The 25168-nt window shown below is 38.9% G+C and overlaps 1 protein-coding gene across 2 annotated transcripts in view; it reads left to right on the top strand.

Annotated features, from left to right (window-relative positions):
- Positions 1-24759, top strand: part of LOC109913545 (clathrin coat assembly protein AP180-like) — a 211297-nt gene extending 186538 nt beyond the window's left edge. For both annotated transcript variants that reach the window (XM_048596769.1, XM_048596770.1), the window contains 7 exons: positions 2170-2200; positions 7323-7437; positions 8350-8373; positions 14004-14063; positions 14275-14379; positions 16499-16597; positions 23333-24759. In XM_048596769.1, coding sequence (XP_048452726.1) covers positions 2170-2200; positions 7323-7437; positions 8350-8373; positions 14004-14063; positions 14275-14379; positions 16499-16591 — 428 coding nt within the window. In that variant the 3' untranslated portion in view covers positions 16592-16597; positions 23333-24759. The remainder of the gene's footprint in view (positions 1-2169; positions 2201-7322; positions 7438-8349; positions 8374-14003; positions 14064-14274; positions 14380-16498; positions 16598-23332) is intronic.
- The last annotated feature ends 409 nt before the right edge of the window (positions 24760-25168 follow it).

Raw genomic sequence — 25168 nt, 5'->3', positions numbered from 1 at the left:
TAACAAGGTGAAGAGCTGGATGAACACAGCAGGCCAAGCAGCATCAGAGGAGCAGGAAGGCTGATGTTTCGGGCCTAGACCGTTTTTCTGAAGAAGGGTCTAGGCCCGAAAGGTCAGACTTCCTGCTCCTCTGCTGCTTGGCCTGCTGTGTTCATCCAACTCTACACCTTGTTATCCCACTTGATTGGCACCTCTTCCAGAAACATTGACACTTCTACCGCTGATACAATGGAGAAGTGTATATCTTCTAAAAAGATGCATTGCAGAAATTCACCGGATCTTCTTGGACAGGACCTGCCAAAACAGTTAGGTTCCCTTTCAACCTTCTCCACTTCAGGGAAAACATCTCCAGCCAATTTAGTCTCTGTTCTTAGCTGAAGCACTTCAAACCAGCCAACATCCTTCTCTCATGCAATGGCATTCATCCTGTAGCACAGCAACCAGAACTGTGCATAGTACTTCAGCTGTGATCTAGCATCTTACACAGCTGCATCATGACCTCCCTTCTCATGTATTCAATGCCTTGACTAGTAAAGGCAAGTATTCCATATGCTGGGTTTAGCCAATTATCAACCTGATCTGTTGCCCTCCGGAATCTGTGGACATGCACACAATGATCCCTCTGAACCTGAGTACTTCCCATGGTCCTACCATTCTTCATATATTCCCTTGCCTTGCTTATCCTGCCAAAATGCATCACTTTGCACTTTTCAAGATTAAATTTATTACTGTTCTCCCCATCTTGTCCTGTAGTAAAAGGCTTTCCTCCTTGCTATTAATCACACCACAAATTTTTGTGCTTTGTAAGAATACCGATAATACTCTTCTATTTGTATCTAAATCATTTAATGCACACCACCCAAAAAAATGGATCCAGCTCAAACCCTGTGGTGTGCCACCGAACACAAGCTTCCAGACAAAACAAACTTCAACCCTAATCCATCATCCACAAGCTCCTGCCACTAAACCAACTTTGGATTCAGTTTGCAAAGTTGCTCTGGGTCCCATGGGCTGTTAGCTTCTTGAACAGTCTACCATGCATGAACTTGTCAAAGGCCTTGCTGAAGTCCACGCAGACTACATGAGTTGCAATAACCTCAACTACGTACTTAGTGACCACCTCAAAAATCTCGCCTCAATCCAATGTGTTAGATGTTATCTTGCCCTAACAAAGCCATGCTGGCTCTCCTTGATTTAATCCTTGCCCCTCCAAATGTAACTTAAGCTTGTCCTCCTAGAACTTTTTCCTGATAGTTTGCCTGCCATTGGCCTGTAGTTTGCTGGTTTAACTCTCCCATCCTTCTTAAACAATGGTACTACATTAGCTGTCTTTCAACTTCTGGCACCCCACTGAGGCCAGAGAGGAATTGAAAAGAAGTGACAGAGCCCTGGTCAAAGGCTCAGAGGGGATTTAAGGAAAAACAAATGTTGAGGGTTCTCACCTCTTTCAGGCATTGAGTTCCAGAAATTAAGTGGCAATTAGATAAACGCTTGAAATAGCATCACATACAAGGTTGCTGGTCAATTGCTGGAAAATGAGTAGATAGTTGCTTGATTGCCAACAAATAAAATATGATGGGCCAAAAGATCTCCTTCATTGAAAAGTTCTGATGGACTCCAAGTAGCTTTCAAAACCAAATTGTATAAATACTTGAAAGGAAAACAACTGCAGGGATATGAGGAAAGAATTGAGGCATATGACTGACTGCAGTGCTCTTCAGAGGAACAATTTTGGGCCCAATGGCCTCCTGTGCTCTAGTATTTTATGGTGCTTGTACTGGGAATCTATTGTGTAACAGTCTCGCCATGTGGTCTTTGGACTTCCTCATGTGGTAATAGTGTAGTTGCTCTAAAGGTGCAGTTGGATTGCAGAGCTTGCAATCCATCAGTTGAGGTGCTGCAGCCATCTAAAATTTTTTCACAGCTCCACATGTAACATGCATGCACATATGCGTCAACTGCATGGGTGGCTGCTGCATGGCAATGTACTTCTAAGGCAACGTTAGGACCCTGGTTTTCTAGTTCCATTTTGATTTAATTTATTACATGCAGTATAATTATGAATACTCTGTCGAAAGCGTCCCAGTTGTTGATTTTGGTCATTGTTATGTGGCATTATTATTAGTTTAATGTCTGATTAATCTTACTTTTCTCTGTTTCTGTTTGTAGACTTGGGTATTTCTCCTGCTCCAGGAAAGAAGTAAGTTGTGTCGTATTTAGCATAGGTTAATTTACATTAACTTAATACAGTTTATCTACTTTGTGGTTCTCTGAAATATTTCTTTTTCATAGTTCTTTTGTGTGTATATTTGCACAAGTATGCCAAGGAAAGTAATGTAAGTCAGGGAGAATAAAATTGGTGAGTGAAAGTTAGGATATGAGCAACAGAACGATGGATGAGTTCAAGTTTAGAGTTTGAATGGAAGTCAGGCCAGAATAACATTAGAGTAGTCTAAAATATGCATGAGCTCTCCTGTGTAAAAGCAACTGCGACAGATTGAGACTGGAGATGTTTATGGAAGTGAAATTAAGTGTTCGTTTGTAGATATAGGATATGAATTAGAAATTCAACTCAAGATTTTACAGCCTAGGATATTGTGGATTGTCTGGTTCTGCCTGACGGTGAATGAAGAGGAGGATGAATCAGTTGCATGAGGAGGGTACCAAGATGATGGCTTTGTTTCTTTTATAGCTTATTCAGAACTGGATATCTGATGACCAGGCTAACAACGCAGATGTGATGGAAGATGTTGTGCCTTAGTGACAGGGGGTGAACCAGCTCCTGCTTTTCAACTTCCTTGGTGCCACAGTGTATATTTAACTCCTTTATTTAGTGCAAGGCTGTACCTCTCTGCCCAGTTAAAATATAGCTAGCTATTTCTTACTGTAGCAATAATGAGCAAATCATAAAGCAGTCAGTGTTCAGTGGAAGGGCAACTTTATCATCCCCTCACCCTGAAGAGATTAATCGTGTCACTGTCAAGTACACAGTTTTTTTTTGTCTGTCATTTGGAGGCCTTCTCTCGCAGATATAACATTGAAAAGACAGTGTTTCCAGTTTAAAGGAAGATAAAAAGAATATACAGTTTAGACTCCTTAGATAGCCTTTGAACCTTAAGATTTAAAGTCGACCGGGATGGATTCACTTTATTTTAAGTACAGTCAAAAGATTGCATTTGTTTCAAGCTTAACTCCCTGATGCTGCTTTTCTGTTTTTGTAGGATTTGTTCATGGACCATTCCATGAGAGAGAATAGAGACAGCAGCTTCCCTTAAGTGTCCTCTCAAAGCTCTCTGAATCTCCCTTGTCAAATAACTCCACATAGGCTAGTATCCCGTCACCAAGCCACCTTTATTCACACGTGCACAGTACTCAACACTGGTCTGGCTTCCTTAGAGCAGGTGTCAGAGCGAACAGAACCTCTAACACTCCTGTTTACTTTTTTGTATGTGTGTCTAAGTGCAGTGACTCAGTAAAGATACCATTGTGCAAATAATTTTGTTCAATATTTCCATACCAGGAGAATACCCACATGGCAGTGAACCAGTAGCAAGCAAAGCCTGATAAGGGCAAGACACTCCTGTTTATATCTGTCAGCCAGGCCTCCCTGATTGGGACTGTTAACCTGGTCCAATCAGGGAACTCTTATTCTATGAGGTCCATCTGGCTGGCCTCCATAACAATCATTACATTTTGAAATATTGCTTCCTGTCAGTATTTCCAAGAGGTTATTTTCTGATAGTGGCAGCCGTGGTGTCATTACCCTGTACATTGCAACTGCTAATGTCTTCCTCAAATCATAATAGGTTTTGATGGTGGCGTGGATTGTTGTGGGTAAATCACCATAGACTCCCTTTAATTCGGCTGTTTATTAAGAAATCTCAGTACAGAAACAATTGTTTAAACTTCACTGCAAATAGCAACCAAAATCAGACCCCTCAAGTAAGCAAGTTAAACCTCAACTCAACTTGGCTGTTACCTGATTAATGGTGGAACTTAGCTAAGACTCCAACCGACAGTGTCTTTGTCTAGTGTTTAATCCTTGTGCAGTGTTGGTCTTCATAGCTTTGCCCAAAGGCATCCTGAAGTTAAATTCTTAGATAATTTTCTCTTTTCCGAATTTGTGGTGTGACATTATTGATGATCTTTTAGATTCTTTCATCCACAATATTGCAAGTCTGCAGCTTGCTTACTTATCAGAAGTAGCTTCTTTGTTTGTTCTTATATTTGGCCTTAACTGTCTGTTTGAAGGCACACAGCTTTCCTGTGATTAATTCTTTTAAATTCTTCTGCAGGGCAATCATTGTCCTTGTGGCATTAGGCAGCCAGGTGTCAAAACAGCTTTGTTCATGTAGTCTCAACTCCTCGTTTTCCCAGACATTCTTGTATAACAGTTTGTCCTTATCCTTTAATAGTTTATTCCGAACAGAGTTATTGCTGCTTTTTTCAATCTGTGAACAGTTAAAGTTTGGAAGTTTACACTATCACAGAATTGTAGGACTGTTTCCTTTTTCCCCACCTCTGTTATTGCTTTTTAATCAGTTTACCTTGTCTCAATTCAATTTGCAACAGATTGAAGTGGTTGGAGGCATTGAAAAAATACTCAATTACAAGTGTATAGCCTCCTTACAGTAGTAAGAGGTGATGAAGACACACAGCCATATGTCATCAGTGGATATATTAAACCTGACATAGTACATTCAAGGAGTCATGGAGATGTAACACTCGAATGTAGAACAGGAGAGATTGTTGGGTATTAACTAGCCTCTGTCTAGTTAATATTGTTGTGCACAAACTAAGCTATCTCCTGTTTGGCACTTGTTCTGGTGGGAGGGAGCAACTAGAGGATAATGTCTTCAGTCACTTTGTCAATTCACAAACGTGAAACTCCATTCTGTTCAAGAAATATGCATAAATGAGTAGCCAGATATCTACTTGCTTCTGACCCTAGAGAATTGTCAGTTCTTGAAGAAACGCACCTTTGGGGAATCACGGTGAAGTATGTTTTTTTTTGCTGAAATGATACAATGCCATCCCTAATGAGCTGTTTACTAACTGAAATCTTTCCTTACCTGATTAATCTATTTCTTTTCATTTTCACTTCTAACATTTCAGAAAAATCACTTGTTCCAGTTTAGGATTGGTGTTTGTTGGAGATACTGAGAAACTATTTTGTCAGATTTTGTTTGAGTAGCTTAGCTGTTTATCTGCAACTAATCTAAGGATATTTTTGTCTTTTGGGGACTGGATGATTTTGCCTCATTGAAAATTAAATCCATTTTAAGTCTGTCAAACAAAATATCAAAATATGCTTATGTATCTCTAACACAAGTTGGAGTAAAATGCGACCAAAATGAAATGAATTGGGTTCTGTCGTGTAACCGATGGTCAGTATGCATTTCATCACTAAGCTCCATTTGGTAAACATGAAACAATAGCATTTGAGACAATAAATTCAAAGATAAAAATAAATAATTAAAAATAAATAATGTGAATAATTAACACAGCTCTGAAAAGTCATTCTTCTGTCACCATACGCGGGTGGCACTTGTACGGCCAGCATTTGTTGCCCATCTCTAATCCTAGAGAGGGTGTGTTGAGCCGCTGCTTTGAACTACTGTATCCTGTTTCGTTTAGGTACACCCACAGTGCTGTGAGGAAGGGAGTTGCAGGATTTTGACACATACTATTGTTAAAATTGTTCCAAGTTGTAAATATAACACCTTTTTATTGAAGAAAGGAGAAAGGCAGAATAGTTTTAGCCAATTAGCATAACATCTGTCATAAGAAAATATTAAAATCAATTATAAAGAAGGTTGTACTTTGAAAATGACAACTTCATAAGGTGGAGCTTTGAAAAAGGAAAATAGTTTTAACTAATCTGTTCTTTTAAAGTGGCATTTATGGCGGCTAGAGAGGAACCAATTTTAGATGCATTGGACTTCAATACCAAAAGGCCTTTGATAAGGCACCACATCAAAGCCACACGGTTAAGAAGACATGGTGTAGGATTAACGTATTAGCTTGGAGACAGTTGCTTTAACTGGTAGGAAGAAGAGCGTTGGAATAAATGGGCCTTTATCAAGTTGGTAAGCTGTAGCCAGTTGAGTGCCAAAGGGATTGGAACTGGCATGTGATTTGGGGTTCACTGGCTGGGCCAGCATTTAGTGCTCATCCCTACTTGCACTTGAGAAGGTGGTGGTGGTGGTGGTGGTGAGCCTCCTTGAACTGCACAGTTTGCCTAATGTAGGTAAACCCATAATGTTAGAGAAGGAGCTACCTAGCATAATGTGAGGTCAGTCGAGTAGCCTGCTTTCTTCTGATTGGTGTCAGATCTCTTGAGTGTTTATGCAGCTGCACTCATTCAGGCAATGGGGAGTATTCCATCCACTCAGTCCTGACTTGTGCCTTGTGAATAGTGAACAGGCTTTGTGAGAAGATTCCTTGTCTCTGACATGTTGTAGCTATATTATTTATATGGGTAATCTAGTCAAATTTTTGGTCATTGGTAACCCCCAGGATCTTGATATTGAGGAATGAGATTAAACATCAAGGGGTGCTGGTTGCAATATGTCAAATTGATTAGACACTCAGCCTCAAATTTAGATTTTTGATTGGCAAGAGTATCAAGGTTTGAGGTGCAGACAGAAAAATGGTGCTGAGATCATAACCAGATCAGCCAAGATTTTTTAATGGTGGAACAGATTGGAAGGGCCAAATAGCCCACTCGTGCTTCCTATGTTCCTAAATCAGGATAGTGAGGCTTGGAGGGGAGCTAATGGAGCTGTTCCTATATAACTGCTTCCCTTGTTGATCCAGATGATAAAGGTTGCAAGTTTGGAAAAAGTAAATATTTAAGATTGTAGATTGGGTGCAAATCAGGCAGATTGCTTTTCCTAAATGGTGTTGAGCTTCTTGAGTATTGGAGCTGCAGTCATCCAAGCAAGCAGAGTATTACACCTCTTAACTGGTGGACAGGCTTTGGGAAGTCGAGATGAGTGTCAGGTGTAGAATCCCGAGCCTCTGAGTTGCTTGTGAGCAGAGATGATTCAGCTTGTTGAAGATGATTATTGCTTGCACTTGTATATGTGAACGTTTCACACCTCTTATCAGTCTTATTGATTTTTTGAGCATGAATTGTTTGAGTATTTGGGGAATGGCAAATGATCCTGAACAGTCATTGTGCATTCAGCAGCAAACACCCCTGCTTCTGACTTTGGAGGAGGAAAGATCATTGAAGAAGCAGTTGAGTATAGTTGGTTCTGGGGTACTACCCTGATGGCATACCTTTAACTTAGTTTTAATATTTACTTTAATTGTAGGAGTGACCTTCAGTGGAATGCCTCTGAAAGGAAGTTGACAGGAGGAGCAAACTGGCAGCCAAAGGTTGCTCCAACCACTGCTTGGCCAGCAGGTTGTCCGCCCAGCAACCAAATGGTACTTTCTCTTTTCATGAAATCAGCTTTAAAGATTTTTACTGTTCTTAAAAATGCTGATGTGACAGTTTGTTTTTAGATCCATTTTCCTGTTAGAAGTACAATTAAGTAGTATTTGATCAATTTGTACAATTTCACGTCTTCATCCAATGGGTATTTTCTACAAAAATTCTAATTTTATTCTCCCGTACTTAACAGAAGTTACCAAGATCTGCAAATGCTGGAGTCAGAGTTAGCAGTGTGGAGCTGGAGGAACACAGCAGGTCAGGCAGCATCAGAGGAGAAGGGTCCTGACCCAAAATGTCAATTTTCCTACTCCTCTGGTGCTGACTGACCTGCTGTGTTCCTCCAGCTCCTCCCGTACTTAACACTTTTTTTTAAAAGGAAGAAAGCACTCCTTTCTAGCCCTGTTTTCCAACATTATGGGTGGATAAGTCATCTGTGTTCAATTCTCTGCATGTGTCACTCTAGAAAATGCACAAATGCATATCAGACCAATTCTTCCTGAAATAAATTTTATTCCTCCCTGGATATGTGATATTTTTGTGTAATTGAATTGATGTTTTGGAAGGATAAATGTTACGCTTGTGTCGCAGAGAGTATGAACTGCAATGGGTCTGTCATACACATCATTCTTTTGTACGTGGGGTTGCTAATCCATGCTGGAATAATTTTCAGCACAAGTCCCTGAAGTGATTCTCTGCTGGCATTACATTAAATGTTAAGTGATTCATTTGTAAATGTGCTGAAATAAGTTAAAATAGTTTAGAGTAAATTTAATACTTGAAATTAGTGTTGGTAGAAACATTTTCAATTAAAGCTTTTTTAAGTTATTATTATATTTGTATCTTGTAACAGCTATTAGAAATCACTAGTAAGGAGTAATATATTTAACTACAATTTTCCTTAACAGAATGGTTGGCCAATTCCAAGTTATGTAAGTGAGACCTATCCATGCTATAGCCTTTGATAGCATTACTAATCACTTTCTGAGCAGCATTCTTTTGAAATATCACCTCTGCAAAAAGCATCAATCCTTTTTAATTTTAATTGCATGATAACTGAGAACCCTTCACACCCCAAATTGTTATGAAAAGACGAATTGAGACTAAGGTTGCAGCACAGGAGGAGGCAGAAAAATAAGACATGAAGTAGAAGAGATGGAAGCTCCACAAGACAATAAGAATTAAAGCTGAAATAACTGCAGATGCTGTAAATCAGGAACAAAAACAGAAGTTGCTGGAAAAGATCAGCAGGTCTGGTAGCATCTGAAGAAAAATCAGTTAACGTTTTGGGTCCGTTCTATGAAAGGGCCACTGAACCTGAAACGTTCAGACAATAGGAATTATCTGTATACTGTCATAGTACTATATCTGTTTCTGAATAGTTAAGAATTATTTAAATAATCTCAAACTACTAAGGCATAACACTTCACGGCTTTGTCACATGTTTTTCTACTGTTCCAACTTTCCTATTTTCATTGCCTAAAATGTTAGATGAAACAGCTTTTTTTTTTATTTTTCCTCAATTGTGACTAACCTGCTGTTGTACATTTTCACTAACGCTTCTGTAATGACTTTATAAATTGTCTGTATGTACGAATGAATGACTGACTGAAATTGCTACCTGCTGGCATTCATAATTGACATAAATTAACTATTTTTTCTCCTTGAATTTCACTTTTTTTTTTCCTTTTATTTTTTTGCAAGGAGAAACACTTTCTGAAGTTTGTCTTCAATTCATTTTTGCTTGTAACGTCAAATGAGGATAATGGTACCTCTATCCGTATGTCAGTGTTACAGGAAGTTAATGAATTGGAATCCGTGTCCAAACTGATGTTCTGCAGACACCATTTTTCTTACTAGCTTTAACCAATAGAATGGGTGTTATAACAAAGTTATAGACATTCTTCTGCTAGGATGACTTGTGTAGTTTGTCTTCACTTGAACCGCCTAAGTAATCATTATTCATTTTATATTAAATCATTATGTATTTTCATAACTAGTGCTTTGTTTGGTGTGTAGTGCAGTTCCAAACACACGAAATAGGAACAGAAGTACAACATTTGGCCCCTTGATGCCATTCAACAAGATCATGGCTTATTTGTATTTCAGACTCCACATTCCTATCTAATCCTGACAATCTTTTGATTCCCTTGCCTAATAGAATCTAGCTACCTCTATCTTAAATATTCAGTGACTTCCCTGCCCCCCCAGCCCCGCTCACTTCCACCTGCCAAGGCAGAGTCCCAGAGTTGCACAGTACTTCAAAGAGAAAAAAAGAAATACTCATCTGCCTACTTCTTAAGGAAAAGGAAATTATCCTTTCTATGTCTGCTTTGTCAAGGTAATCTAAATAGCAATCAAGTCACCCTACACTCTTCTGAACTTCAGTCGTAGCTAAATCAAAATATTATGGATGCTGGAAATCTGAAATAAGTACACTAAATGTTGGTGAAACTTAACGGGTCTGGCAGCACTTTTGGATCGAGAAATAGTTAACGTTCTTCAAGTCCAGTATGAACCTTCTGTCTCCTGTAATGCTCCCAGACCTGCTGAGTTTCTCCAGCTTTTTCAGTGTTGTTCCAGTGCAAACAAGCTTAGCATTTCTAATCTTCAACCAAATAATTCTTCAGCTATTTTATGGATTTATAATGTTTGTGCATTTAAATCCTAGGAGAAGATATCTTATTACCAAAAATAAATTGAATTGTGTCATTGGTTTGAAGATTCAGATTTCAATGAAAAACTCCATACAACTTAATTCCCACCCCAACGATTTGTTGTTAAACTTCATTGATGTAGTGACAAGTGGTAATGTCATTAGTTAATTCTTTGGGGACATATATCAAAATGCTACCTTGGCACCTGGTGGAATTTAAATTCAAATGATAAACTTCAGAATTGAAAGTTGGTCTTCATATTGGTGACCATTAATCTGTCATGGATTGTTGTAAAATACCAGTTGTTCAGTAATGGCCTTCAGCAATGTGGTTGACTCTATTACTTTCTGAAATAGCCTAGCAAGCCACTTCATTCAAGAGCAATTGGGGATGGCCAACAAATGCTTGCCTTGCCATTCACATCTACATCCCAAGATAATGGGAAAAAGGTTGTCACTGGAATTTACTTCCAAGTTTCTATTTACAAATGGTAAATGGCAAATCCCAACTATTCATTTCTTTCTCTCCTTTTCTCTGCAGTGTTGACATCATAGGGCATCTAGTTGCTCTTGAACGAGGAATTCAGTTCTGTTCTTTGCACCATTATAGAAAACGTACTGCATTGTTAAAAGTTCTTGCATTTGAGCTCAATTTGATTGCATACAGTTAATAAGTTTGTGCAGCTCTTTAATTTATTGCAAAGAATGTGTTTTGCAACCAAGAAGATGTGTACAACCTTGAAACAACAGCCGTGGAAAGTAAACCTTTCTTGGCAGATCAGTTTACTCGCTTCCAAAAATACAACACAAGTGGATATTTGCAGTCTAATCACAAATTCACTTATCTTCCATTCTAGAACAGCTTCAATCTTGCCAGCAATGCAAGATTTTGATCCCTCTCCATTGTTCCCATGTTGCAGATAAATCAATACTCAAATGTAATAAATGATGAATATTATTAACACTTAAGGAGAGAAAACAGTTTGGTAAACTGGGCAGTCCAATTTGAAAAATGCAGGTTCAATGAAGTCAGTCTACCAAAAGGATTAAAGTTGCCATGTGGGCATGAAAAGAATGATGAGAAAGGGTATGCCTGAATCCAGAGAATAGGAGGTAGTGTATTCTGATTGATTTTTGTTCCATTGGATCAATTTAATACTGTGATGTGCTTCAATAATATGTCATTTTAAGCGGAGCTTTACCCAAGCCCATGGTTGCTATCACCGTCGTCATCGACATCAGATTTGGTTTTATTTTGTGGTAATATCTTTACAATGTTCCCTTCCCTGTATGCCTGTGTCTGTGTCTGTCCCTGGGCTCCCGCTTGCTCACTGTGATGGGCACCATTGCCCTTGTCCTTACTCCAAACACCATTACCACCGTCCCTCGTCGTGACCGGGGCTGCTACCACCAACCACACGTTGTCAGTCACTAATGGTCCCTATTAACATCTATTGATTCCCATAGGCTGAGCTTTCATTCATTTGTCTGCCCAATTGCCCTTCTCTCTCTGAGCACCAGCTTCACCTATCATTTACTCCTAGTTACCCCCCAAAATCTTCTACACACATAGTCTTTTCCTAGCTAAAATCAGTTCTGAAGAATGGCCACTGGACCTGAAACATTAATTCTGCTTTTTCTCACCAGAGCTGGTGAGTTTTTCTAGCAATTTCTGTTCTTCTTTCTAAGTTTCAAGATCTGCAGTTTTTTTTTGTCATGTAGCATTGCAGTTTAAAGTATTTTCTGTTCACGCACTTGCAGGGGTTTATAGCTACCTGGTTTCTGAGTAATGCTGGAGTAGTCACTGTTTCACAAAGACTCTGGTATTCATCTGCCTCTATGGCAAGATTCACCTTCCAAGTACACCACTCCTTGCCTCTTATTTCGGGTCCATAGGCTGATATTACAGTGAAGCTTTCAAAAGTCAGCCTCAGAGGACGTTCCTCTGTGTACCTCCCAGCACATTTATATTTCAGCTGACTTTGGAAAGATAAGTTCCAAGGAAGCACTGCAAGGAGAAATAATTACAGGGATGTGAGCAAAGGGTAAACAAATGGGGCTGACCAGATTATTCTACAAAAAAGCTGACATTGACTTGATGGTCAAACAATGACCTTCTGTGCTGTTTAATTCTGACTCTAAATATGAAATGGTGTGTTTTCATAGTAAGAATGAGGAGAATAAATACAAATAAAATGATACAATTTTAAAGGGGATGCTAGAAAAGAGATCGAGGGATGGGGTGGATTATACAATTCTGTGCAGATAGCAGGGCAAGTTGCGAAGGTTTCTTTTCCTGAAGAGAATCCTTGGCTTTATTAAGAGGCATACTTTTCAAAAACCAATCTGGTACATTAATCCATATAAAAACACTCTCTGGCTTCAACTGGAGTATTGTTTTCAGTCTGGGTACATATTTGAGGAGGAAAGTTAAGGCTGCAGAAAACGCAGAAGTGTTTTTAACATTATGGAATCAGATGTGAAGGCCTTCAATTAAAGTTGGAGTTGTTCGCTTTAGAGCAAAGATGATCAAGAAGTGATAGGAAATCATTTTTATTATCTAAATGAGTAGAAACGTTTCTAGTGACAAAACTATTGAGAGCTAGAGCACTGACTTTTAAAGTGATTGACAGAAGAACCAGAGCTGATTGGAGGGAAAAGAAAATTGCACATTGTTCTGATCTGGAATTAAAAGATGTTGGAAGCAGATTTAACAGTAATTCTGAAAAGGAAGTATGATGGGACTATGGGAAGGTTATAGGAGTGTGGAATTAATGGGATAACTGCCAAAAAGAGGTACTTGTGAATAGTCACCTTCTGTGTTGTATCACTGTCTGAACGAGCAGCGTATCATCTTAACCTAAAAATCATAACCTCGTTTCAATAAAGATATTTCTCTTTTTATTCTCTGTTAGTACTGTCTTGACAATTATTAAAACCCAGCTGTTATCTGACAGCAGTTGTTCTGTGGAAAGTAAAACAGTGACCAAGATGCAGGGCATTTCAACTAACTGAAACATTACGTTCAACAAATGTAGGTTGTTTTTCCTCCAATATGTGGCCTATAATTGTCTCAATTTTTCACATCTCATATTTTATACAATATTCATTCCTTCCAAGGTCTTTGTAATTTTATCTAATGAGTAGAGCTTGACTTGATGTTCAGATAGAAACAAAGCAAATTACAAGCCAAGGGACCTGTTTCCTGTGCATCAGGATCTTTTTCAGCATAGGTTATTGGATGTATTAAATGCTGATGGAGGACTATAATGCAGGATTAAAGATTATTTCATCTGTGCTGGAGAGCATGCATGATCAAAGTAGATTTCTGCAGTTGTATTTGAAAGCTGCTTTGTCTTGAGCAGCATTTAATGTCATTTCTATTCGTTTTTTGGACCCTTCTGGACCTTCATGCTCAAAGTGATTAAAGTTGAAATTACTGGACCTTTAAAATGATCGTAACAATAAATCAGGTTATCTTATTCTACATAACACACAGCGTGGAGCTAGAAGAGCACAGTAGACCAGGCAGCATCAGAGGAGCAGGAAAGCTGACGTTTTAGGTTGGGACCCTTCTTCAGAAATGGGGACTAGATTGCAAGAATGAATTGAGTGAAGTGATTTAAGGAACCAATTAGAATCTTGATACTGCTGACAAGTTCTGACTTCTTTTGAAAGGCAACTTTGTCTTGATCGTGCAGTTTTGGTCTATGGTTGCCCATTATGCCTGATAAATCTCAAAGAATTTGGTCCTAACAAAGATAGGAAATTGTATTTCCTCCTTGATTTTTAATCTCCACACCAACAGCAAAGTTTGTTAGAACATTTCTTTCACTGCCAAAGCATGTTTTGGTCAAACTAGTTTACGCAAATATATTCACCTGCTTTTCTGTGAATTGTTCATAGGGAGCTGTTCCACCTGTAGGTCCTCCACCCACTGCTCAACCAGTACCTGGATTTGGGATAGTAAGTAATAAATGATTCATGAGAACTCGGCTTACTGCTCAATTAAGATCTGTATAGTTTTACTTAAGGGGTTTTGAGTTATTTACTTAATCTGTTAATTTAAATGCAGTCTTATCAAGCAAATTAGCTAACTGTAAAATCATGTTACACTATCTACTGTTTCTTTGTAATAAGTAACTCAAGTACTCATGAAATGTGCTGTTTGATTAAGCCACCTGCAAGTGCAGGTATACCCATGATGCCTCAGCAGCCAATGATGTATCCTCAACCCATGATGAGACCAACATTTGGAGCTGGAGCAGTTCCTGGAGCACCGGTAAGTTTTTATTTTTATTTTTATTTATTTATTTATTTTTTTTTAAGTCAAATTAGGTTCTAAGTCTTCTTTTCTAGAGACTCATTTGACAAAGTGTTTGAAAATTTGTACAATAGAAATTGATGGCATAAAGAGAAGTTTGTGTAGTGCAAATTCAAGTCATGATGCTGCCTTGATCTAGTCATGGCTACTTAGGCTGAAACAAGAGACAATACTTTTTCTGAGTAAAGGGGAAACTTCCAATGACATTATACAATGTACATGTAACTAACAATTTGAGGTAAATTTTCAGAAGCAGCATACATGTGGACTTAAATGTGAAAGATCATATCAGGAATGTGTAGTTCAGGTGGCTTTCTGACTTTGATAAACTAGGAATTTTCTGCATGCCCATGCCCTTCAGTACATTTTTCCTGATACAAAGCTTTGTTGAAAATCAATGTTTCAAAGTATATGTAAGAAGGAAACTTGTGGGGCCAAATCACTACAATCTCTCATTCTTCAGCAAATATCAACTTGGTTCAGAAAGAGCTCTTGACCTTTTGAGCCATGAGCTTGTAGTTGAAGCCCCATTCCATGCATTTAAACCGGTTTGTCTATCTGGGCTAATGCTTTAAAGCAGTACCAAAGGAGTACTTCAATTTTGATTGGTTTCCAGCCTCGACTTAACAATGGCATTGCTTTGTTTTAATGGAATACACTTGCATCTGTACCACTGAATTATCTCAAATCACCCTGCTTTACTGTACAGTCCTGTGATAATTTTATCATCCACCTCTCATGAGTGAGCTTGCTACTCTTTCTATAACTCCATTTCTAAATTGATGTTTTTTGATCTTCAACTTATACTGTAATCACCATACCCATGTTGCACATCCCACTTTTAACTTGTATGCCTGGTCTATTTTGTTACTCATGGCAACATTTCATAGTGCTTCTGCCATCATAACCTGCTAGTGTACTGCTTGAGAAAGGGATTTGCTCTCTTCTTGCCACTTGAAAACAACTAAATAGTTTCAGCAAATGGACTTAAAATGCCAGCTACCATCATTTTTTTTAGTCAATTAAGTTTGGTTATGGATACAAAGGCATCATTTAACTAGCTATTCATGTTTATTGGTCAGAAATCTTTATTGTCATAAATTAATTCATATTATCACTTCATATTAGTAAATCATTCTTGCTGGTGAAGTTGTCAATCGTGAATAAACAAAGGAAAGTGTTAGAAACTGTATTTGGTATCATTATACGGTTGTTACTCTGCCAAGAATCGTCAGAAGTGATTTTATTTAGAGAGGAGTTTATACATTGACTTCGATTTGAACATCGAGGGAATTTGCAATAGATCCAAATTCTAAATGGGCATGTACAAGTAATTGAGAATGATTCTGTGTAACACAACTTTATGGGCCTTTTACAAATTTAAAAGAAATCATGAATGAGATGCCAGCCTGGTAGTTAATTATTACAGTGAAAGTGATGTGATGAGATGAAACTGGGTGGACAAAGTCCAATAAGTATTTCCTATAATTCATAAGAGAATTCTTACAAAGAGGATATAGAGAACATGAAGATGTGAACAGAAAGGAACTTAGAGAGTGAAATCTGTCTCGGAGGAGTGCAGATTCTACTGCCTAAAAGCATGATTTCAGTGATGCCTTTAAGAATTGAACTGAGCAGGACTAAGACTAGGAGGTATGAATATTTACATTGCTTTATTTGTAACAGAAGTGCAATGTTGGGTGGAGGTAGAATAGGATGAAATAATCCTTGATTAAAAATAAATATATTGTTATAATGTAGTTAAAATGTGAAACCTGAATGAGTCTAAATATGAAGGTAGTTTTGCTGTGGTGTATTTGAGAAGTGTATCTTTGTGCAACATTACTGCTGTGCTTTGCTAAAATCTCCTCCGCTTAGTTTTTTTTTTGCTGAATCTTTCATGTTTCTTACCTACATGAATACAACTAACTTTAAATATTGTATATATCATGTTTGAAATCAGAAAATTGTTGCATGAGCGGATTTGTGCATGTAATATATAACTATAGCCTTTTCTAACTTCTTGGCCTCACTACATTGCTGCTTTTTCTGCCTCCTTTGGTCTCCACTATGCTAGCTTTCCCCAAGCCCAACGCCTGCCACTCAGAGTCCCAAGAAACCCGCAACAAAGGACCCTCTAGCCGATCTAAACATCAAGGATTTCTTGTAAACAAAGGTACACTCCAGGTTCTACCTGGAACTCATTTTGTGTGCTGAAAGTTACAATTGCATGAATAATGTGGCTTTACGAGTGATTGATAGAAATTTTAAAAATAGATTGCACAGGTTTCCACACAAAGGATATTGTTAACATTTATACTTCAAAAAGAATGTTTTTTTTTGTATATGTAAAAATAATTGCCTAGAGTTTAAACCCTAACTTGGATGCTGAATAGAAAAGAAAATGAGGTCCAATTGATGTTTCACGGTATACAATGTAATTATGTAATTGTTATGCATTCTTTATTGCAGGCATTTTAATTTCTTACTAATTTCATCCCACCTTCTGAATCTACTGTGTCCTTGCTGGAGTATTTTCAGAAGTGCTACCTGATCTCTGTCTTGAGTTTAGTCCAAGTGAATATTATTCATATTATTCACTGTGGCAGTGATCATAGGGATGTAATACAGTTACCACAGTATTATGACAGAACTCACCAGTTCCCTCTCCGGTATCATTTTCAAAGCAGTGACAATAGTGGCAGCTAGGAGCTAGATTTTCCTTCTCTAATCCATAAATCTTGAAGATACTTATTGAGATCAACTAGGGGAACGTGGTGGTGCAGTGGTAATGTCACTGGACATGTAATTTGGAGTCTCAGACTAATGATCAAGGAGTATGGGTTTGAACCTCTCTGTGACAGATGGTGAAATTTGAGTTTAATTTTAAAGCTAGTTCTTTCTGAGGCATTCAGACTTTTTTAAAGCTATGGCCATGTGGAGCTACGAAAATTACTACGGTCGCAGAAAAATACCAGAAGGTGAATATGGGAACAAGTTCTCCAAGGGGGTAATAAATAGACAGTTCATCACACTTGGAGGTAATTGATTTCTGATCTGAAATAACAGTTCAGAAGGTGATTGAAATATGTAATGCTCCAAAGGAATTGATCAGACATTTGGGAACAAGATCAGAGGACGGGCATAAATGCTGACCTATCTAGTGATATCCACATCCTATAGGACAGATTTTTTTTTAAAATCAGTTTTTTTTAAATAAGCTGTAAAAATTGATCTGTGCAAGTAATGAAATCCACTCTGTTCATGAATCCTGGAGGTGGAAGATCATTTTCTCTTTGTCTTTTGCATTTTTGTGCTAGATACACATTTTTCAAGACATTGTAAGCAAAGTGGACATCAATTCTCACTGAATATCTTCTTTTGAAACTGAAACCCCAAATGTAAATGCAACTAAATTAATTTAAAATTGCAAATAATTCGGCTATAATTTTCTGTAGCAGGGTAAGCGACATTAACTCCTGCTTACTCATAGACTTTTCCTTGAACATTTAGTTGACTGAAGAACTGGCCATGCAAAAAATTTATGTGGAAGCTGATCATGTGGCACACCAGGACTGAGTGACCAAGGCACGTAATTCTCTAACCAATCAAATGGAAGGTTCTAAAATAAACAATAGAAGGGCTAAGAGGGCAGTGTGTATCAAACAAGATAAATTCAATGTCAAAATAGGTATGGATAGAAATAAAAAAGACCAATGGATTAGATTGAGAGAGAAAAAAGCAATAGAGAAACAAAGAACACAATTTTGATTTGATTTATTGCGGTTGCCCGCACAGGAGGTGCGCGAAGCTAGGCAATCAATTCAGCAATCTAATAACGGCAGGGAAGAAACTGTTCTTGAACCTGTTGGTGCATGTGTTCAAGCTTCTGTATCTTAAACCTAACACAAGTGGTTGGAAGAGAGCATTACCGGGGTGGGAGGGGTCTTTGATAATTTTAGCTCTTAACAAAAATTTGAAAATGAAGGAATGAGATGGAAAGGCGCCAGAGATTTATTAGTGATAATTAACATGCAATACGGGTACTTAGACTGAAATGGAAAAGTTCTAGGGGTGCAGGTTTAAGATTTTGAGCAAAACATACGGGAAAGATTGGTGAAAGAGGAACTTCTTTTTACATGGTGCAAAGGGAAAAAAGAAGTATATGTAAGGGTTAGGAAGCTAAAATCGGACAGGGCCCATGAGAAATATAAGAAAGCAGCAAAGAACTCAACTGGGAATTAGGAGAATGGGAAGTGGCCGTGAAATGACCTTGGCAAGTAAGAACGTAGAACATCGAACAGTACAGGCCCTTTGGCCCACGATGTTGTGCCGACCTATTATCCTACTAAGGTCAATCTATCCTGCATGCCCTACATTTTACTATCCTCCATGTGCCTATCCAAGAGTAGTTTAAAAGTCTCTAAAGTATCTGACTCCACCACCACTGCTGGCAGCGCATTCCACACGCCCACCACTCTGTGTGAAGAACCTACCTCTGACATCTCCCCTATACCTTCCTCCAATCACTTTAAAATTATGCCCACTTGTAAGAGTAATTTCTGCCCTGCGAAAAAGTCCCTGACCATCCACTGTTTCTATGCCTCTTATCATGTTGGAAACCTCTATCAAGTCACCTTTTATCCTTCTTCACGCCAATGAAAAAAGCCCTAGCTCCCTCAGCTTTTCCTCATAAGACCTGTCCTCCAGTCCAAGCAGCAGCCTGGTAAATCTCCTCTGCACCCTCTCCAAAGCTTCCATATCTTTCCTGTAATGAGGTAACCAGAACTGAACCCAATTTTCCAAGTGTGGTCTAACCAGAGTTTTATAGAGCTGCAGCATAACCTCACGGCTCTTAAACTCAATTCCCCTGCCAATGAAAGCCAACATGCCGTACGCCTTCTTTACAACCCTATCAACTTGGGTCGCAACTTTGAGGGATCTATGGACGTGGCCCCCAAGATCGCTCTGTTCCTCCACACTGCCGAAAATCCTGCCATTAACCCTGTATTCTGCATTCACATTCGACCTTCCAAAATGAATCACTTCACACTTCACACTTTTCTGGGTTGAATTCCGTCTGCCAGTTTGCCCAGCTCTGCATCCTGTCAATGTCCCGTTGCAACCTACAACAGCCTTCCACGCTGTTCACAACTCCACTAACCTCCTTGTCATTAGTAAGTTTGTCAACCCACCCTTCCACTTCCTCATTCAAGTCATTATAAAGATCACAAAGAGCAGAGGTCCAAGAACAGATCCCTGCGGCACACCACTGGTCACCAAGCTCCAGGCTGAATACTTTCCATCTACTGCTACCCTCTGTCTTCTATTGGACAGCCAGTTTTGTATCCAGACAGCCAAATTTCCCTGAATCCTGTGCCTCCTTACTTTCTGAATGAGCCTACCATGTGGAACCTTATCGAATGCCTTGCTAAAAGGTTAAAGAGAATCCCAAGGCATTCTATACATACATTAAAAACAAGAGGATAACTAGCAAGAAGGGAGGACCGCTCAAGGATAAAGGAGGGAACTTATGTTTGGAGGCAGAAGATGTGGGTGAAATCCTAAATAAGTACTTTGTGTTGGCATTCACCGAGGAGAGGGATATGAAGGTTAGTGAGATTTGTGTGGACCATGTGAATAGGCTAGGGCATCTTGAGATCAAGAAAGAAGTTGTTAGGTTTTTAGAAGAGTATTCAGGTGGATAAGTCCCCAAAGACTGATGGGATCCACACCAGGTTATTGAGAGAGGTGAGAGGAGATTGCTAGGGCCTTGACCAAGATCTTTGTATCCTCACTAGCCATTGGAGAGGTCCTGGAGGACTGGCAAGTAGCTAGTGTTGTTCCAGGAAACTGAGGACCGAGGGGTCTCACATCGGTGGTTGGGAAGCTATTGGAGAGCGTTCTTAGGGATAGGATTTATGTGCATTTGGAAAAGCATGGCATAATTAGGGGCAGTCAGCGTGGCTGTGCGGGGCAGGTCATGTCATACTAACTTGATTTGAATTTTTGGAGGAGGTGCCAATCGTGATCGATGAGGATAGAGCAGTGGATGTTGTCTATATGGATTTTAGTAAGGTATTTAACAAGGTTCTGGATGAGCCATCCATGATGAAGATTAAGATTCCCCTGGATCCATGGTGGCTTAGCCACATGGATTCAGAATTGGCTAACTCATAGAAGTCAGAGGGTAGTGGTGGAAGGGTGTTCTTCTGGCTGGAGGTCCATGAACAGTGGTGTTCCATAGAGATCCATAGTGGGACCTCTGCTGTTTGTGATATACATAATGGGTGGATTAGTAAGTTTGCAGGTGATACAAAGATCAGTGGCATTGTGGATAGTGTAGAAGATTGTCAAAGGATACTGCGGGATATAGATCAGTTGCGGTTATGGGCGGAAAGATGGCAAATGTAGTTTAATCCAGGTGAATGTGAGGTGCTGCTCTTCGGGACATCAAATGTTAAGGAAAAGTATACAGTTAACGGCAGGACCCTGAACAGCATTGCTGTAACAGAGATCTTGGGGTTCAAATCCATAGCTCCCTGAAAGTGGCCATGCAAGTAGATAGGGTGGCAAAGGTGTATGGCATGTTTGCCTTTATTGGTCAGGATATTATGTTGCAGCTTTGTAACACTTTTTGGTTAGGCCACATTTGGAGTTCAGTTTGGTCACCACGTTACAGGAAGGACGTGGAGGGTACAGAAGAGGTTTACCAGGATGCTGCCTGGATTTGGGGGTATGAGCTATAAGGAGAGGCTTGAAAAATTCAGCTTGTTTTCTCTCGAAATCTAAGGGATATCTAGATTATAGATAGGGTTGACAGTCAAATCTTTTTCCCAGAGTTGGAATGCCCAAAACTAGGGGGCATGCATTTAAGGTGAGAGGGATAAAGTTCAAAGGAGATATCAGGGGTAAGTTTCTTTTTTTTTAACCACCGTGATTAGTAGGTGTCTGGAATACACTGCCTTGGGTGGTGGTGGAGGCAGGTTCGAGAGGGGCGTTTAAGGGACTTTTAGATAAAAGCATGAACGTGCAAGGAATGGACGGATGTGGACCAAGGGCAGGCAGAAGGGATTAGTTTATTTTGGCGTTATGTTTAGCACAGCATAGGGGGCTGAAGAGCCTATTCCTGTGCTGTACAGTTCTGTTCTATGAATGGTAATGACATTCAACTTGCTGGTGGAAGCCAAGACGGAATAATTTCAAAGGAAGATTGGATGGTGATTTGAATGAACTTGCAGGGCTAAGAGGTTGGAGCCAGGGGATTGGGATTAGTTTGAATCACTCTACAATGAGTCAGCGTGGGCTGATGGGCCAAATAACCAACCCTGTCATATTCTGGCTTTTTGACTATGACTTAACAGACTGCAGAAAGTTTGTCTCTCGATAGAGTACGCAAACATCATGACATTCAAATCAATGGCAGGCAGTAAACAAGAAGCCATTTTTGTGAAGCAATACAAATTTCGAAGCAGTTTTTTTTGGGTTTCTCCACTCAACTGCATCCTTGCCTGAAGTTGCTCTACTGATCACATGTAAATAACTGCAAAACCTTTAGCCTTGTCGTTAGTTTGAGAAAGTAATAGCACATTTTCTTCTGTTGAATGCTTTCATGTGTTACGTTTGGCGGCATGGTGGCTCAGTGGTTAGTACTGCTGCCTCATTGCGCCGGTGATCAGTGTTTGATTCCACCCTCGGGCGACTGTCTGTGTGGAGTTTGCACGTTCTCCCCGTGTCTGCGTGGGTTTCCTGTGGGCACACTGACTTTTCTCCCACAATGCAAAGATGTGCAGGTTAGCTGGATTGGCCATGCTAAATTGCCCGTAGTGACCAGGGGTGCACAGGTTAGGTGAATTAGCCACAGGATATGCAGGGTTACAGGGGTAGGATGAAATGCTGTTCAGAGGGCCAGTGAGATTCAATGGGCTAAATGGCCTGTTTCCACTCTAAGGATTCTATGGAAAGGATGTGAAAGCTAGGTGGATTAGCCATGGGAAATACAGGATTACAAGGATAGGGTAGGGATTGGAGCTAGGTGGGATGCTCTTCCGAGGTATGGTGTCAACTCAATGGGCTAAATGGCCTGCTTCCACACTTTAGGGATTCAATGATTTTGTTTGAGCCTTGGAGCAGTGGTAGCACTACGACCAAAAATTAGTGGCGAGTTCAAGCTGAACTCCACAGGTGAGCACGTAATTAAGATGGACACTTCAATGCAATAGTGATAGAGGTGCAATGTTTGAGTCGTCTTTCACACATAGTAATAAAATCAGGACTTATCTGTCCACTTGAATGGTCATAAATAATCACAGGAATCGGAGTGTTCCCAAAGTGCTAGCCAATCTTTTTTTCACAAATAATGTTGCTGAAGCAAATTATTTGGTCATTTATGTCGTTTATGGAAATTGGTTGTCATTTTTTCTTATTTTGCAACACTTTGACACCACCTTTGGTGATATTTTTAAAGTTCATCAAAGGCATATTTTTTCTTCCTGAAATTAGGTAAAAAGACCGTAACTTAAATGTATTACATGATAGTGAACAAAATGTGCCAATCTTTTAGTTCTTTTCCATGGAATAATGACAGAAATGCACTTAATTGTTCAAAATACTTGAGCTTTGTCTTTACGTAAGGCGTCATCTTAAATTCTAAAATTCCAGATTTTTCTATATGTGACTTTAATATTTGGAGGAAAAAAAAATTGTTTCTAGTACCTCTCATGAGCGTGAAGTGTCAAAGCATTTTACTTTATGTAGTGTAGTCACAGCTGAATAAAAATTACATATTCCAACTATCAGCAGTTATATTCTTGCTCCAGACTTGGATCTGAGCTCAAGAATTGAGAAATATGTTGAATACTGTTATTCAATTTAATTAACTGAGAGATCTCATTTATGACTTGCTTTGCAGCTACAGTTCTTGCGATGATGGGAATGCTGAAGGTGACAACAGTTGATATTGAATATCCCAAGCAATCCACCAGTCATGTTTCAATGCTTATTCAGACTTCCATATTGTAAAAGGTGTAGCACAACCGTGAAAGTAACCCTTAGAAATGTGTACTTTTTGATGTTATGCCCTAACCTATCAGGAGTTGTGCATTTTGGATTGTGTTTCGCAACTTGAAAGATGGGTGTATGTTTCTGATGCCTTTTAGTGCTTCTCTGTACCTAACTTCATAGTTTAGGTTGCAGATTTGCAGCTGTTGTGTGATGAGCCACTTGGAGTAATGTGTTTGTATTCTTCAAAGTGCAAATGTATATAATTTCATTGCAGAGCCTAGTATGTCATGTCTGTTCTGTATACCTATTAGCTTACAGTCATGATTCTAATAGCAATTTACATATAAACTAATGTGCTCACACCCATCAAATCTGAAGTCTGAAGTTTTGTCCGAAGCAATTCACAGCTGCAAAAATTGGGTTAAACATTCAATCCAACTATTTTTAAGGAAACATTTGTGCATTACGTTCAAAATTATTTATAATTCCTTAAAGTAATATAAATTGATGTTAAACTTCCATAGTCTGCACTGATCTTGGCATAAAGGTATTAGTTGACAAAAATGTATGCTGTTTGCCAAGACAGAAAATGTTATCTAAATAGATCTCCTATTTATATCTATCAGTATGTTAAATTTCTGTATTTAATTTCTTTTATGTTATGTATTCTTTGCTTAATGGACCAGAAGTAAAATATTGGACACTGAGAATGCATATTTTGGAAAAGACGATAATGGGTTTATGTTCTCGGATGTCTCTTCACTATGAGGGATCACAAAGCAGTTCAAATGCACTTTTTTTTTCTTCTTGTCCAGTACCAACTTTTAATCTTTTTCCATCCAGCAATACCATATTTTGTTTATTTTTATTTGGAAGTCCTTTTATCATTAGTGTTGTCAGTATGTTTTTATATGCAAATAGATAATCTCAAACAATACCCAGAATCTCTCCTATACCCTTCCACCCTTACTGGAAACAACATGTACTGTGTGATTCCCAGGGAAACATCATATTGTTTCTGCAAACTGCTTGGCAAAAGGTGTAGGCACCAACAAAGGAGATCACTGTTGATCAGTGGAATTAGTGTTCTCAGGCATGGCAGCTGTTTTGTAAAAATGCTATGCAGTTTGAAAGTGTTTCATTTATGTCTCTTCAGATCTATCAGTATATCTATATATTGTACTATTCCAAGTAAACGTATCTGGAATTAATGTGGAAAAATGCATTATATTTAAAATATTACTCTTTTTTTATTTAAATTTGTTTGATTTTTTTGTTTATGATCCAGTGCATGTATGCCCTTTGAAATGCAATAAATGCGTTGAACAAAGTAAATTTAGAAATGCTTGTTTTGCTGAAATAGTTGTGCTTTATAAAAATTGAAGCCTGTCACTAGAGCTGTTCAACTTATTGCAAAAAAATTGTTTAAGTGCTGTTTCTCTTAGACTACATCAGGTCCTTGACCTTATTACCCTATCCTGGAATTTTATGCTCCTTCACTGGACTTGACCCCTTGTCAGTAGTCAGCACAGGACATGACATGAAGCTTGTGTTGCGTTCCCAACTTGGTCTGTACGACCTGTCGAAGAGCCTGTGATGACGACCTGCTCTGCTAATAAAAGGTACTGTCTGTGGCCTTGGAACAGGTTGAAATATTCATGGAATTGGGGATTTTTAGCCTCGAAGTCAGCATCATGTTCCTTTGGGGAAACCTTGATAATTATGCCATTTAATGCATTGCATG

Source organism: Rhincodon typus, chromosome 5 (assembly GCF_021869965.1).
Source record: "Rhincodon typus isolate 14 chromosome 5, sRhiTyp1.1, whole genome shotgun sequence".
NCBI classification, from domain to species: domain Eukaryota; kingdom Metazoa; phylum Chordata; class Chondrichthyes; order Orectolobiformes; family Rhincodontidae; genus Rhincodon; species Rhincodon typus.
The sequence above is the reverse complement of the archived record's forward strand: the minus strand, read 5'-3'. Positions and strand labels throughout refer to the sequence as shown.